The 17,573-nt window shown below is 41.4% G+C and overlaps 1 protein-coding gene across 2 annotated transcripts in view; it reads left to right on the top strand.

The window, feature by feature from the left end:
- The first annotated feature begins 358 nt into the window (after positions 1–358).
- KLHL20 (kelch like family member 20) overlaps positions 359–17,573 on the top strand; it is a 32,253-nt gene continuing 15,038 nt past the window's right edge. Inside the window, exons 1-5 of one of the 2 annotated variants that reach the window (XM_063133914.1) lie at positions 359–479; positions 1,988–2,095; positions 4,787–4,852; positions 11,370–11,943; positions 15,496–15,654. In XM_063133914.1, the coding sequence (XP_062989984.1) occupies positions 4,830–4,852; positions 11,370–11,943; positions 15,496–15,654 (756 nt within the window). In that variant the 5' untranslated portion in view covers positions 359–479; positions 1,988–2,095; positions 4,787–4,829. The remainder of the gene's footprint in view (positions 480–1,987; positions 2,096–4,786; positions 4,853–11,369; positions 11,944–15,495; positions 15,655–17,573) is intronic. The other variant, XM_063133923.1, reaches the window with a different exon arrangement.

Genomic DNA, 17,573 nt, shown 5'->3' on the forward strand with positions numbered 1-17,573 from the left:
TAATAAAAAAAAAACCGAGAGTTTTGTCCCAAAGGACCAAACTGGAATAATTGGGAATCATATTATCCTACCTGGCCCTGTGGCGGGATTAGGGTTTAAAAACTCTCCCCCTCTTCCCCCTCCTCAGCCCGTTCAAACCAGACCTCGTTCTGGCCTCCTCCGCGCTCCCGGTCTCCATAGCAACGGCTTGAGTTAGCGAGGCCGGAACCTTGGCGTGGACGCTCGGAGTTGCTGCACGGAAAGCTAACGGAACGGGGCTACTTCCGGGTGGTGGCGAACACAGTGGGGGGGTGGGGGGCTGGCTATTGGCTGTTTCCGGGACCAATAATCGCTGCCAGAATCGTTGCGGTCGTAGAAGTCGTTCCTCTCCGCCGCCTCACAAGAATGATAGAGCCCCCGTCCGGCTATTTTACCCTTCAGCGGCCCCCAGCCTCATCGTGGAGGCTCCCTTAGAACCAGCGCCCCATCCCCACTGGGAGGTCAGTTTCCAGGGTCAGTCATAACGGTGGCGGGGAGAACTCGGGTTGTGGGTGGGGTAGGAGAGAATATGAAAGAAGCCATGGGTGGCAGAGAAGCGGGGCCGGAGCCTGGGGCCGAAAGACGTACTGGGGCCGAAACACTAGAAGAGCCCCTCTGGCCCGCGTCCTGTTTCCAGCAGTGGCCAGGCAGAGGCTCCCAAGGAACCTGCATGAAAGCAGAAGCCCTCAGCTCATCGTTTGTGCCCCTCCCAATACCTGCCGTTCAGGGCTGTACTGCCTCCATTTAGCAGTCATGGCTAATGGTTGTTGATGGACCTCCCACACTAGAGGCAGCTGGACAGCCACCTGTCAGGGATGCTTGAAGATGGATTCCTGCACTGAGCAGGGGGTTGGACTCGATGCCCTTAGAGGCGCCCTTCCAACTCTGCTATTCTACGATTCTACGACCTGTCCTCCATTAATATTTTGTATAATTCTCCTTCTCTCCCCTCTCCTCAAACACCCCCGTATAAAGATAAAGGCTATCCCTACGTTTTGTGGCAATGCCATAAGTTGATCTTTAGGTTAGAAAGTTGCGGGTCGGGGTGGGGTGGGGGAGAGAGAGTTGGGAGAGGTGTCTAAGCTGTGAGGAGGAGAGGGCTACCATGTGAGAAACATCTGGCAAAGGAAGCACTGGCTGTCAAGAGAGGCTTGAAATGAAGTCCATGGGATCAAAGGCAGGCTTTGGGAATGCATTAATTTTGAATTAGTAAAAGGTCTGCTGCCTTCCCTGCCTAACTTCTTCTCCAGTGATTTGCAGAGAAATCCTCTATGCTGGTCTACCCAAAAATAAGCCCCATTTAATCCATTGGGACTCTCAGGAAACTGGGAATAATAATAATAATAATAATAATAATAATAATAATAATAATAATACCCTATTTCTTCGATTCTAAGACACACTTTTTCCCCATATAAACATCTCTAAAAATGGGGTGCGTCTTAGAATCGCGGGTGTGTATTAGGGTTTTTTTTTCTGTTGGTGGTACTGAAATTAGTGTGCGTCTTACAATCGATGGCGTCTTACAATCGAAGAAATGCAGTAATAATATATTTATTTCTTACCCGCCTCTCCCTTTGGATCGAGGCAGGGAACAACATTAGAACAGAAATCAATACATCTTAAAAAAATTCTTGATTTAACATTGATCTGGATAGGCCTGCCGGAAAAGGCTAGTCTTTAAAGCTGCCTTAAAATCACACAGAGAGTTAATTTTACGAATCCCCTCCGGCAGGCCTATAGGATAGGATTGCCTGTGAATGTGCTCAGTTCTCTGGGATACTGAAATTCACTCTAGGTGTTCAGTATCATCATCGCTTGGGAATTATGTGATATATTTTGAAAAGCCTGAACAGAATTTTATTTCCGTGCTGGAAAAAGCACAAGTAGCTTATTTTGAGGGCAATATATTTAAGTGTAGGATATGGAAGACATTTCAAATACTTAAGTATTACAATTAAAATTTTAGGCATCAGGATTTTTTTTCCAGCCCTGCTGCTCTCAGTGGATAAAATGAGTTGAAGGCAGGGATTCTTGATGATTCAAGGCTTCTGACTGACTTCCACTTCATCACAGGGTGAGTGACTAAACATTTTTTTGTTTTTAAATTTACCCATCTCTTGTTTGTTTATTTATTTTTATAACCTTGAACATGGCATTTTTGCTTGGAATGTGTTGATGAATAAAATTAAATCATATTTGAGGAAGACTTTGTACAAAGGATTTGGCAGCTAGATAATTGGAGGATTTAAAGTTTTAAATTACTTTCATTTAATGTTATATTGTGCTTTTATAGTGAAAATAACATTCCAAATAACAAATGATTGCAAAACATTTGTTTACTTAAACATATTTCTATTTTAAAACACTCAAAGTTTCAAAATCGTATGTTAAAATTACAGAAAACAACAAAAACAATAAATTGTATATATCAGGTGCAGAATCTTTGCTACCAGACAGGGAATGCCCAAGCAAAGTCAGGTGTTTTTAATAGCTTTTGGAAGCTCACTACTGTTGGTGGCTCACGAATAACAGAGGGGAGGGGAGACACCACCACATAGAAGGCCTGTTTCTAGATTGCCACCAGATGAGATTCCGTTGATCATAACACAGTTGTCAAAGCCTCTCTGAAGATCTTAGAAATCTAAGTGGAAGGCAGTTCTCCAAGTAACCTGGACCTGAGCTCTTCAGGACTCAGCACGTTATTCATTATGTAGTCACAGTTAGAGGTTGAGTCTAGTAGTAATATTTTAACTCTACAAATTGATTGGCCCAGCGGTGTGAAACTTATTTTGATTAATGTATATTGCAACCCTCAGAACTCAAAGTACAAGGGTGTTTTTAGATGGTCTGATTTAGACCAAGTGCTCACATTTCTATTTGGCTCTTTGCACACTAGTAACACAACCTTGAACACGGCACAGTAGCTAATAGGCAGCCAGTGCAAGTCTTTCAGTGCAGGTGTAATATGTGCATGGCTGAGCAATCCACTCAATATCCTGGCTGCCACATTCTGCATCAGCTGCAGCTTCTGAGCCAATCTCAAGGGCAGCCCCACACACAGCACATTACAGTAATCCAATTGTGAGGTTACCAATGCATGAATTACAGTGGCTGGGTTATCCAGAAAAGGGCACACCTGTCATATCAACAAAAATTGGTAATGGGCACTTTTCAACACCAAGGTTACCTGAGCCTTTAGTGACAGAGCTGGATTCAGGAACACCAGAAGATGCATACCCATTCCTTCTGAGAGAGTGTAACCTAGTCCAGAATGGGTAAATACACCTCCATCCCAGACCTGGGAAATATTCAGCCACAGATTTTCTGTCGTATCAGTCTCAGTTTATTGGCCCTCATCCAACCCCTTATTGCATGGGTGGGGAACCTCAAGCCCATAGGCCAAAACTGACCCTCTGGGGTTCCCCATATTGCAGTGCCCCCTTTCCCCTGATCACTTTGTAGTTTCCAGCTTTTTGCATGTTTTTCTCCCATTGTAAAAAGTTGAAAGGCCTCTCCTGAGGCTTAGGGCCTAGCTAGACCTACCTGATAATCCGGTGGGGAGTCGGGGCGAGGCCACGCTGCAGCTAGCGCGGGCCATCGCCACTAGCTAGACATTTTTTTTACTAAAGGGCCATGTGCGCAGGAGCGCACCAACGGAAAGGTAAGGCTTTTTTTAAAAAAATAAAGGGTTCCCCGCTCCCCCTGCCCCCGATTCCCCCCAATGTCTGATGCCCCCCCTGCCTGCTCGCCCGTCCTCCCCCCGCTCGTCATGTCCGCCCCCTGCTCACTCATCCGTCCCTGCTCGCCATGCCCGCCCAATCGCCGGCCCGCCATGTCCAATGTCCCCTCCACGCACGCCCCGTCCGTGATCTCCTCACCTTGGCTCCGCTCTTCCCCCCCATCTCTCCTGCTGGGTCCGCTCTTTCCCCCCTTTTTCTCAGCCCGGGGCTGCGGAAAAACCAGGCCACAAGCGGATCTGGTTATCCCAGGTCAAGGGAGGATTTAGTCCAGCTTGCCCTTGGGATTCCCTGTGCATCATCTGCACGCACAGCAGGGAGCCCGGGCCTCGCACTGGGCTAAGTCCTCGTTTAGGAACAGCCCCAGTTACTGGAAGTAAGAACTTTACATTAAAATATGCTGGCATGTTTGATACGTTTGCCCACCTCTTTGCCTTTGCCCCTGCCCATTTGCCCACACCCACCACTAGAATACAGTCTCTGAAAGCTTCTCTGAAATTGAATTCATCCCTTGGGTTGAAAAAGGTTCTCCACCCCTGCATTACTGTATCTAGTAATCCGCTGTGGAGTAGGATTTAAAAACTTTTAAACAGGTTTCTGAGACTATTTCCTGAGCACTAATCAAGCACAATCTTAAACTGGTTTATTCAGAAATAAGTCACACTTCAGTGGAACTTACTCCCTAGTAAGTGGCTTATAATTGCAGCTTTAGGTGTATTGATGGCAGTGGTAAAACTATATCAGGCTTAGAGTGCCATTCAATGCATGTTAGTAAGAAATAAGTTTCCAGTAGGGCTTACTCTGTAGTAAGTGTATTTAGGATTGCAGCCTTAATTCCTAATTTCAAAGGTTGCAGCATTTGGAGAAAAGGCAACAGAAACCAAAAATTGAAAATTTGCTAGCATTCTGGCTTTCCATCTAAGCATTTATTTTGCTCCTACTGCAGATCTTTGAATCTAACTGTCGCATAACTATATGGAGTATGGCTCAGTAGGATGGATTGTTGCACAATCTTATTTTCCTTTTAGGATTGGCCCAGAAGTTTAAGCTGAAGACTTATCTTTGCGGTGCATGGACGGAAAGCCAATGCGCAGGTAAGACAGAGAAAGATAATATAAATGACTTTTTTCTTTCTAAACTTGCACAGGATTGCTGGTTTTCTAATTATAAGATGATACAGTCTGATGGGAGACTGTATAATATTAACTACATAGCATCAGTTCGTGGATACCCAATTGAACCTTCCTAACCCCAGAAACTGTTTAGGTGAATGGGGCTCTGTGTGGTAAAACACCCTTTGGGTGTTTCTAGCCATGAGTGGTTTCAACACTTGCAAACAATCTCTTTCCAGTTTGCTGGGTTCTCTCTCTGGTTGTTCGGCTGTTTACTACAGTCACCTAAAAGCCTTGCACCATGTGAAGTATTATTCATGGGCTGCAGAGTGAACTGGGGCTATAACACCGTGACTTTCCTTAATACAAATAATGAAGGAGAAGCCATTAATAATGAAAGAGGAGGCTCAAGAAAGAAAGAAAATTTATTGTGCTCTATGTGTTTCAGAGAGGATGTCTCCTTCAGGAGCTCTAAAACAAACAAATTAACCATAAGAGTAGTATCATATAGACAACACCCTCATTCTGTATGCCATTGTGAGATCTTAATGATATAGGGTGGGATACAAAAGTTTTAAATAAATAATAAATAATTATTTTTAACAAAGTTTTAGGGGCTTCTCAACATAAGAATACTACGTTTTCTTAAAATCTTTTAAATGATTTTAAAATAATAATAATAATAAATTCCCACTTCCCATGTTTTTTCTCTTAGCTGATTTTTAACAGTAGTGAAAACAATGCCTTTTTATAGTCACATATCACTTTCAACAAATACACTCCTTAAATGAACCATTATTCTCCCATTTCTACAAACATATACATGAGCCATTACCCTCCTAAGACCCCCAAAACATAAGCTAACCTGTTTGTAGTTCTTTTTGAAATTCCTTGACTACCAGAACAACAATATTTTCTTTTTTAGGTGCTTGTGAATGCTTTTTTTGAGCATTTATAACTTATAGCATTTATAACTCCTATATACCACAGCTGGTTCTTAAGTAGACTACACCCCATTTAAGCGCAGGCCCTGGTCCTGCTGTTACTTACAATCAGCATTCCGTGTCTGTGTTACCATTTATTTATTTATTTATTACATTTCTATACCGCCCAATAGCTGGAGCTCTCAATTGATGTTAAATATACATTGTATTTTCTATATTAGCCCAGAAAAATCTAAGTCCTCATTAAGCCCATTCGGACACATATTTTTTAAAGAAATAATCCAAAATAATTCTCTTTAGCTCAGTATTTTGTCATTCCTATTCTCCTTTTCAATCCCCCCAAAATGAAGTCATTTGGTTTATGATGTTATTCACTGAAGTGCTTGATCATGGCTCATGTATATGTTTGTGAAAATGGGAGAATAATGATTAATTTAAGGAGCATATTTGTTGAAAGTGATATGCGAATATAAAAAGGCATTTTTTTCACTACTGTTAAAAATCAGCTAAGAGAGAAAACATGGGAACAATGCATGTAACATTAGAAGTGGGATTTTATTATTATTTTAAAATCATTTTTAAAGTTTTTAAGAAAATGTAGTATTCTTACGTTGAAAAGCCCCTAAAACTTTATTAAAAAGAATGTGGGTGTTGTCTATATTATACTACTCTTATGGTTAATTAGTTTGTTTTAGAGCTCCTGAAGAAGGAGACATCTTCTCCAAAATGTGTGGAGCACAATAAATTGTCTTTCTTTCTCGAGCACTGGAGTTTGCCTTCTCCTTCATCATTAGTTTATGGTGCCTTTCCCTCCACATTTGTGCCTGTTTCCCTAATACAAAACAGAGACATGTGGTGTACTTGCACTTGTCCTTCGCCTATGGGTGAACAGTGCACTGGTGGTGGTGGTGGTGGGGTGGGGGGAATTGGCCCCTGTACAACTGAAGAATCTTCAGGGAGGAATACAAGAGAAGCAAAAATGTCTGAAAAGTCCAGCGTGGCTGATAGGGCAAGGTGAAGGTTCTTCTGGAGATAATCAGTTCAAAGATGAATTAATTGTACTATGCCTACTTATTTATTACATTTCTATACTGCTCAATAGCTCTCTACCTCTCTGGGCCATTCACAAAAATTAAAACCCTAAAATACACCATGTTAAAATGCAATATAAAATCTTCAGAAGTTTTAAAACAAAATAAAACCAAGTAAAAATCAGCAGTAGGGTAAAGATTTAAAAATGCAATAACACATTTAAAAACAAAAATACCATGAAGGACTAAAAAGCTCTTCCGCCAGCCCCGGAAAGTCTGTACTGTATGTGCCAGGCAAGCCTTTCTGGGGGGGACATTCCACAATTGCGGTCCCACCACTGAAACACCCTCTCCTTAGTAGCTACCCTTCTCACCTCATTTGGCAGAGGCATGTAGAGGAGGGCCTCCCAGGAGGATCTTAAGGTCTGGGGAGGTATAAATAGAAGAAGATAACCCTTCAGAGTATTGGGCCCAAGACGTTCAGGGCTTTTTTACTATAAGATGACTTGATGCAAAAGAATACAGTTCTCTTGAATAAAAAATAGCTATGTTAGAAGAACAGATTTTTAGCCAGTACAGCTTTTCTTACTCCAGTGATGTGATAAGCACCACCTACTAAAATTCCCCTTTCTACTCAGTTATTAAAGGTACAGGATCTTTGTCTTTCTTTGTGAGACTATGGATTGACTCTTTCAGCTCGGGTAAAACACCTGTCTTGAAACTACAGATCAGCCCACAAGCCAGGCTGTGGGCCCCCAAGTGTGAGGGAAGACTTCTGTCATTTCCTTGACATAAAACAACAAGTGGGGCTTCCCTTTCCTCAGAAGCAATGTTGAATATGATGTTATATTTGGGCAGGCTTAAATATAATCGTGACCTGAGAGGAGGGTTACTCATTATGATATAGCTCAATATTCCCTATCTGAAAAAGCACTCCCTGGAGTGCAAATATATCCCTGATGCCTCCTTAACTTAACTCTTATAAGAAACACAGTAACAAAAACCACATTGGAAAAAGCAAAAAGGATTATTTGTTTTGTTTTACAGCATCCCCTTTTCAGTGCTTTTAAAGCACAGTTGTAATGCCCAGCCTTCGTTCTAATTTACATTGCCTCAATTCCCCAAGGGTCTGCTTGACTATGGCCATAGCTAGACCTAAGGTTTATCCCTGGATCGTCCAGGGGTCAAACCTGTTCATCTAGGTGACACACAGGGGATCCAGTGCTCAGGCAGGGGCGAACCCTGGATGATCCCAGGATAAACTTTAGGTCTAGCTGTGGCCTGAATCTCCCTCTTCACATATAACACTTCTCTTCTGTCTCTTACTTGACTCTCATCTCTGCTGGAATGTTCAGAAACTTCTCAAACTCAAAAGTGAGACAGATGTCCAAGGCTTCCATCCTGTCTTCTGTACCTTGTAACTTGAGTCAGGCCTTTCTTTTCTTTATGTTTACTGCTGACATGAGCAATTCAGTTATTTTTCTGATTGACAGTTGCATCATAGGATGGTTTCTCCTTGAATTCATCCTTGAGTGTTTCCTTCCCCAGTATGGACAAACCAGTCTATTTCCAGTCCCATGTTACACATTTGTATGTGTTCCATCCTTTCCTGTTTCTACATTACTCAGAGAACTTAAAAAACTTTACGAAAATGTAACCATATTTTTAAACATATTTCCTCACAAATGATGTGTATCTAGACATTTATCAAAATAAGCATTTTAAAATACATTTTGATATGTGGCCCAGAATTGCTTCCCAATATGCAGAGAAGTTCAAAATCCAACGGATAGCTAAATTCTGATCTGTACATTAGTCCGGGAAGTGTGGGTCAGTTCAGGTCATATCGGAATTAAAAAAGATGGAATTCCTTGAGTAAGCCTTCAACCCAGTAGATGTACAGAGGATTGCATTCTTATCAGGAATGTGTGTGTACCCTGTGCTAAAAATACTTCAGTATTCTATGCCCAGACAATACAAATTCGGTGATGATAAATACTGAACCCTGCAAAAACATTTTGAAAATTAAGCATATTTGCGTAATTTTGCGGAGTTTTTTCTGGCTTTGCTAGTCATGAGAAGGTGCGCAGAGCAATGAGTTTCCAGCTGACATTAGCGGTGGCCCTGTCTGACCTGGCATAAGATAGTTTTCTGTGTCTCTGTGTACATGAAATGGTTTGAAGAGGATGTCCAAAGACTTGAGCAATGGTGCTGGGCCATTATGTGCTTTTGACATCCTGGTCTTAATCTTTCCAGTTAGATTGTGGAGATGAACTGGATGTGGGCAAATGAACTCAAGCTCTACCCAGACAAGTTGGAGTTAGTATTGTACTATAAAAAAACCTGATCTAGGATTAGGGTACAACCTGTTTTAGATGGCATTACATTCCTGCTTAAGAATCAGATTTGCATCTTGGAAGTGCTCCTGGCTCCATCACTGCTACTGGCTGCCCATTTAGTGGTCATGGTCAGGAATGTTTATTATTATAATAATAATAATAATAATAATAATAATAATAATAATAATTTATTTCTTACCCGCCTCTCCCTTTGGATTGAGGCGGGGAACAACATTAGAACAAGAATCAATACATCTTAAAAATTCTTGATTTTACATTGATCTGGATAGGCCAGCTGGAAAAGGCTAGTCTTTAAAGCTGCCTTAAAATTGCACAGAGAGTTAATTTTAACCATCTTGAGCTAGTATGCCAGTTCTTCCCTTTGCTGGAGAGGTGGGACCTGCCTTAGTAACATCCAGATTAGATTACTGTAACACTCTTTTGTAAGGGGCTGCCTTTGAAGGTGTTCAGAAACTTCAACTAGTTAAAAATGCAGTAATTGGGACTTCCCTCCCACTTTGATTCCAGGCCCATTTCAGAATGTTGCTTTTTACCTTTATTACTCTACAGTCTGGGACTGGGACATCTGAAGGACTGCTTTTTCCCATATCAACCTACCCATGCACTAGCTTGTCATCTGAGGCCCTGCTCTTTACTCACTTATCATGAACTGATGAAGGGAGACAACTGAAAGGGATTACGCTTAATCATATTATGACTGAAAAAGATGTGCTCATTTGGCAGGGAAACTGCTAAGAACAACCCACATCCCCAGAACAGGTAGTCATATTAGTCCATTAGAACAAACCTCACAGGGTTTAAAGATAATTGGGCATTATTCATAAACTTTGTGAGGAATAGATATGAATTGGATATTAACTGTTAAAATTCATTAAAAAAATTAAAATAGCTTTCATGAGAAATTACTGTTCAATTGTATTTTTATAATTTTGTATTATTACTTTATTATACATAATTTTATTTTAGTGTACTTTATTGTATTCAGTAATATTGTTTGGTGCTTTAATAGGTATGCTAGAATATATTTAGATAAAATATGAAGCTGGAATGGCATTGAAATGGTAAATTACAGATCTGGCCAAGTGTTTCAGTGTTGTGTTGACTATATAATTACTATCAGTGGCTTTTGAAATGTTATGCATAGATTATTTTATTGTTCTCCTTCTGTAACATGACATTTTATTTGCAGAGTTAGCTAAATGAAGTCTGTAGATTTTGAAATTTAAAAAAGAGAACTAAGTTCCTACATAGATCTTGTTCAGACAACATGCTAAACCACAGTGGTTTATTTATTTAATTTAATTTAATTTATTTATTACATTTTATACTGCCTATCAGCTGAAGCTCTCTGGGCAGTGCACAATTAAAAAACATAAAATATAACCTTTAAAACATTAAAGGTTAAAAAGCCAATATAAAAACCAGCTAAGTTAAAAAACCAGGGAAAGCCTGTGTGAAAAGGTATGTTTTCAGGAGGCGTATAAAAGATGTGACGTTTTCCGCCTCCTGAACTGCACAAGGGAGGGTTTCCCAGAGGGCGGGTGCCACTACAGGGAAGGCCCATCACCGAGGCTCTTTGTGGCGGCATTCTGTTCATTGCGCAATGGCCGGTAGGACCTCCTCTGAGGATTGTAGTTGTTCCCTCATAGAACAGAGAGCAAAAGTAAAGAATAACATGGTATTGCTTAAATTAGGAGGGCTGGTTATTAATTTAGAAAGCACACTTGGTCAACAGAAACCAAATTAGATTCTTCTGCTTATATTTTTGATTTGACGTTGAGATATTGCACCCCCTTGGACAAAGTCTGACAAGATTTGGGTGATCAGTATTAATTTTCTTTCTCCAGTTTGTAAGCTCCCTTCTTAGACAGATACTCTACATTTTAAGGAATAAATGTATAAAGATGGCCATAATGAACTGCCAGAACTTAAACAGAGGAAAAAATAATTTTTATGAGATTAAACCCCCCCCCCACAGTATTCAGTAATAAAGGAAATATAGATTTCTTTCTCACCAAAGATATTACTGCTCTTCTGCAATTCATATTCTGAATTTTGGATGCTTTTTCTCCTGGCTTTTGGATGCTTGAAGTTCATCTGGCCCTTTATCTTTTGGAGCTTTTGTTCTCTAACTATTGGTGTCACTGGTATATTCCCTTGCCAGGTGTACCAGTAATCGAGCAGGCGAAACCGGAATGGATGTAACAAGCCGCTGCACTCTTGGAGATCCCAACAAATTGCCAGAAGGAGTGCCGCAGCCTGCTCGCATGCCTTACATCTCAGACAAGCACCCTCGGCAAACACTGGAGGTCATCAACCTGTTGAGGAAGCACCGGGAGCTGTGTGATGTGGTGCTGGTTGTGGGGGCCAAGAAGATCTATGCCCACCGGGTGATCCTATCTGCCTGCAGCCCCTACTTCCGAGCGATGTTCACTGGGGAGCTTGCAGAGAGCCGGCAGACTGAGGTGGTGATAAGAGACATTGATGAAAGGGCCATGGAGCTGCTGATTGACTTTGCATACACTTCTCAAATCACAGTAGAAGAGGGCAACGTCCAGACTTTATTGCCAGCTGCCTGCCTCCTCCAGCTAGCTGAGATCCAGGAAGCCTGTTGTGAGTTCCTGAAAAGACAGTTAGATCCTTCTAATTGCCTTGGCATCCGAGCATTTGCTGATACCCACTCTTGCCGGGAACTTCTGAGAATCGCTGACAAATTCACCCAACATAACTTTCAAGAGGTAAGTAGCCCTGCATTTCTGAGGTCTGGTCTACACGTGCAATGGAACGAAATCCTCCACTGAAAGTGGAGGATTTTGAGATACTCCTTTGCATTTAAAAAAAACAACAACACCCACATCTCTCCCTGCAATTAGAAAATGAGTATAGCAGGGAGAAAGATAGGCTAGAACTTTTTTCCTTGATGTGCTTGGCGTTCTTTATTTTGCTTTTTTACTTAAGGGTTTTTTTATTTTTTTAACATGGGAAGCATTCAAAAATGGTATTTCTCAATTTTCAGGACGAAGTACAATCCCAAACTATCTTGCCAAATTTCCCCGCAAACCTAGCCACCTGATCTGCTCCATGTGGGACTCTAACTTAGTTTCTAGATATTACTTTTTGTATTTTCTTCGTGCTCTTTTTAAACAGTTGGCTGGCTGTCCTCTTTCTGATGGGATCTGATTGGTGATAGAAGAACATTTTATACATTAGCTGAATGGAAATTTAGAGATGAGCCCTTAAAACATTATCTCATGTGTGGTGCCATAAAAACTCTGTCTCTCAAGTTCTACCATGTCATTCTTGTGCATGTGAAGACCAACCCTGAAATGTCTTTGCAAACCTTCTCAGATTATGGTGAACTTCTTTTTCCTTTCTAACCAATGCTGATTATATATCAGTTGGAGCAGCATTTTCACTAAGAACTGTTGTAGATTATTGCTTTGTTTGGAGGTTCTTAGTCTCATGTGGCGCAGAGTGGTAAGCGGCGGTTACTGCAGCCAAAACTCTCCCCACGGCCTGAGTTCGATCCCAGCGGAAGCTGGTTCTCAGGCAGCTGGCTCAGGTCGACCTCAGCCTTCCATCCTTCCGAGGTCGGTAAAATGAGTACCCAGCTAGCTGGGGGAAAGGTAACCACAACTGGGGAAGGCAATTGCAAACCACCCCTCTACAAAGTCTGCCAAGAAAACGTCAGCGAAAGCAGGCATCCCTCTAGGAGTCAGTAATGACTCAAGTGCTTGCACGAGAGGGTCCTTTCCTTCCCTTGGAGGTTCTTGCTTTTGATCATCTGAGAGCTCAAGAGTGTACAGAACTGCATTTAATATGGCTTCGAGTGTACAGAACTGCATTTAATATGGCTTCTAATGTAAACTATACAATATAATACTTGTTAAAAAAACACTCAAGTACACTGGCGGAACACTAACTATTGAAAGCAAGCCTAGATTAAGAAGTCTGACAATTCTTCAGTAAATGTTCATGTCTCTTACCTTGGGAGAGATAATTCTGAAATTGTGAAGCAACTATCAAGAATGCCTCTCTGTACTCCCATGTGGCAGGGTTTTGTCCTGTGGCTTGCTGTGGTACCCAGATTGTGCATGGGTTGTTTCTGGAAGTGGGGTTCAGCATATAAGTAGTTATGTAGTTTGTTCGTTTTGCAGATGGCCACATATCAAGTAAAGCATTCAAAATCTCCACAAAGCCACCCCCTGTCTGCTTGGATTAGGCTGTTGGTTCATGCTCATATATAACACAGACCTGCATAGCTGTGACCCACCAAGTCGAATGCCTCCCACCACCTCCTTGCCAGGTGCTAAGCAGTTCCTCCTCCCCGTTTTTATGATGACAAGCAGACAGAAAAAGTAGTATATCCAGCAAGCCACTGTGTTTGGCTTGGTGGTTCACACATTTTCAGGTTTGTATAATGGAACAAAAGAAAACAAAAAAAGAGTAATGTGATTATTTCTACTACTTGGTAGAATACTTGTCAAAAGCTTTGAATAAAATGTTGACATTGCTACACAATTCTTAGAATAAACGTATTTAAAATGCACCATTTGCCCAATAAATAGTGCTTCCCAAAAAGAGTTGTAATGATATTTTGTTCCACAACAGTAAAACTGACCAGCTTTCTGATGAGACATTTATTTAAGATATACTGTATGCCCTTCATACAAATATATCCTATGTCAGATTACAATAAGAAATTTTAATAAAATACAATTACATTATTAAAATTCTACACACACACACCCCACACACAATTAAGGCAAAAGCACAAACATCGCCATCTTCTAGGATGCAATGCTGAAAAATGGGCAAACCTAAGCAATATGGATCTCTTTTGGAGCTGATTAAGGCAATACTTCACCTTGGAGGTTCTGCCTAGAGAATTGCTTGGAGCAGGGATGCATGCTCGTTCTCTCCTGGCCCTGTTCTAGCTTCCTCACCGTGGCACTAAGTGAATGGGGAAATAGAGCAGGTTTTGTCTCGCAGAGTCAAGTAAATGTTTTGTTCAAAAACTCAAAGATAAATGTAGGATTCCCTGATTTTCTCAGTAGTTTTGGTCAACGGACAGGGGAACAAACAAACCTGAGCCCACTCCCAATTTTCTCTTCTACAAAATCCCAGAAGAGACTTTATTGTAAAGATAAAAAATACTGCAGTAATACAATGTTTTATTTTTCCGAAACCTATGTTTATTAAGCCCTTGTTGGGCTGCCTGTGGATTGGTAGGTTGCAAGTTTTGCAAGATTTGTTCAATCCGTGCTGTGATCTGGTTTGGTATACTTACCCATGAAGTTGTATTAAAATTGCTTGTAATGTTAAAAACAAAAAAAAAGGGGGGGGGGAAGTAACTACAGCTTGGGAGGCTGCAGTGGGACAATTCAGTCCAGGTTGGACTCAATGGCCTTATGGGCCCCTTCCAACTCTACTATTCTATGATTCTATGATCAGGACCTTTTCTCTATTCTGAATGTGAGAAGAAGAGGAGTCTGAGTCCTCTCGTATCTTCTAAGAAAATTCCTTTCTATCCATAGAACAAATCTATTGACATGTTTGCAACTTGTCAGAGGCTTGTATTTCACATCAGCTTAGGCCTTGGCAGTTTTTAGGAGTCTCTAGTTCCCTGCAAAGTGCTTTTGCAGTCGTGGCCTCTGTGTATATATTTAGAGAAAGCAAATGAAAGTGGGGGTGGGATCAAATGAGTCCATGTTTTAGCCCTCAGACACTCCTGTCTTCTGCTGCAAACCAGGGCCAGGAAGTCTTTTTAGATTTATCTACAATACTCTGGGTAATTTGTTGGAGCCGCTGTGTTTTGGCTTTTGACTGTATTACAAACCCCTTTATTAGCTGGTTTTGCTCCTATTCAAATGTATTACGTTTTCACCCACTACTGAATATACTCTGTAAATTCAGAATATGGGTAATGAAAGACTTTAAATCAAGCAGTTCTTTAGTTCTTTTACCCTGAAAACTGTTTTAGGGTTGGTTGTCATTATTTCTAGGTTATAGATGGGAAAACCGAGGCTGCAATTATGTTCTTCCCAAGACCCCCTGAAACTTGTAGCTGGCAAGGATCTGAAATGAAGTCTTCCATATTCAGAGCAAACTTTGAACTATCATTGTTTAAAATTTGCCCAGTATGTTTTATGAGGCTTGTAAACTCCAATTGCCAAAATTTGTAAAAGTAGGAGGTGCCAGAGTGCTTCACTGAACAGAACTTCACTGCTGCATTTCAAAATGCTGTTGGTTGCTCTGAAAGGTTTTTGTGACTTTGTATTCTTGTATAGGTGATGGAAAGTGAGGAGTTCATGTTGCTTCCAGCCAATCAGCTCATTGACATCATATCCAGTGATGAACTGAATGTCCGGAGTGAGGAGCAGGTGTTCAGTGCAGTGATGGCTTGGGTAAAATACAGCATTCAAGAGAGGCGGCCCCAACTACCCCAGGTAACCCCTAGCTACTTTTCTTACATGACCATTTGTTTACAAAATGGCTTGGCCAGGATATGCATTTCTTTACTTACAAAAGAGACAGGCTGTTGCTAAAAGAAGCATACAATCTAAATTATGACAGTGAATGAAAGTGAGGGAGGAAGGAAAAGTATGTGTGATGGCGAAACTTCCGTCAGAGTTGCAGTTGTGGAGTTGGCACATTTTCTAAATGTCCAGTTTTTTAAAAAAGGTTGGTTTTTTTCTTAAGCCCTTTTATTTACAGAAGTATAAGGAAAGTATACAGGTAGTGTTTTGCCTATCAGAAGCAAGCCTGTTCCCGCCTTCCAGTATTCTGGCCAATGAGTACAAATGCATTGGAATTATTAATAAATATTTGGCAAAAAGCGGCATTTTCCCAAATTTTATTAAAATCAAATGTATATTTTATTAGTACTATTTAATTAAATAGTTTTATTCTCCCTTGTAGGAAGGACAGCTATAGTTGGGAAAGGTGCCACCTTTGGATCTGGATAGGCATTTTCACTTTTGAAAAGCAAGGGTGGGGGGAGACCTCTCCCTCCACTTCCAAGATGACTTACCTTTGTCACAGGAAGGTAGACTCCAGCAGACTCTTCATTTTCAAGGCAATCAAAACCATGTACACAGTGAATGAAGGAACAAGGCTAAGTCTAAATACGTAAAAAGAATCTTGCTCAATCAGACCAAAGATCCATTCATTCTAACTTTCTGTTTCCTTCAGTGGCCAAATAGATTCCTATAAATATATAAGTCCAGCATTCCGTCCCTATGGTGGTCAACCAGATGCCTTGTGGGCTTCCCATAGGCATCTGGTTGACCACCATAGGGACAGGATGCTGGACTAGATAGGCTTTTGGTCTGATTCAGCTCTTCATATATATATATAAAGTGATACAATTTGGCGCCTCCTGAAAACATCTTTATTCCAGGAAGCCTTTCCTTAATATGCAGCCTTGAATCTCTGTATTTGCTTCTTTTAAAATTTGTTTTAACTGTTTTATTCTGTTTTTATTTTTATTTTACCTTGTACACCACTCCAAATTTTTTCAATGGGGAGCGGTATATAAATATTCTAAATAAATAAATAAAATTGGCAGGGGGCGAACTGCACAAAATCCAAGAAAACACCAAATGATAGGTGGTTGGGAGGAAAGGGGCAGGGGCAGGGCCAACTGGGGATCCTTGGGGGTCTGAATTGGGGCCCCAGGAGGGCTGGATTCAGCTGCCAAACCTGGGGTTCTGCATCCCTGCCTTAGAATGTTACTGGAACCCCCTCCCTCAAACTGTTGGTTGACACCCAAGTTTGAGCCTCAAGCACTGACACAAACACTGGCAGGAATAAGCCATATGCAATCATGTCCTCTGCCATTCTTTCCACAGCCCCACCAGGGAGACAGGAGGTTCATTATACATTGCAGAGGGGGGCACTGGTGGATGGGGGCTTTAGAGAGAACAGAAATGGGGACTTCCTGGCTCAATGCCACTGTGTTGCATGGCAAGCCCCAGATATCTGCAGCTTACCATAGGACGAGGAGGCTACCTGAGCGCTGCTGCTGCTGCTTATTTATTTATTTATTTATTTATTTATTACATTTCTATACCGCCCAATAGCCGGAGCTCTCTGGGCGGTTCACAATAGCCGGAGCTCTCTGGGCTGCTTCTCTTCCCTCTTGTGAGCTTGGTTCACGGTAGCAGGTGTCTACTTACCACTCTCTCTTCTCAAGAAAGCGGGAGAAGGAGGTAGAGCCAGAAAGCAACACCCTGCATTTTCCATTGGGCAGGAGCAAGGGATGGGCAGCCACTGAAATGAAAGTGTTAGTGGCAGGCAATTGAAGACAGTAGCAGGCAGAAAGCAGAGACCACAGACTTTCGCCTCACAGTCTGGGCCTAGGGAT

The sequence above is a fragment of the Elgaria multicarinata genome, chromosome 1, assembly GCF_023053635.1.
Source record: "Elgaria multicarinata webbii isolate HBS135686 ecotype San Diego chromosome 1, rElgMul1.1.pri, whole genome shotgun sequence".
Lineage (NCBI taxonomy): Eukaryota > Metazoa > Chordata > Lepidosauria > Squamata > Anguidae > Elgaria > Elgaria multicarinata.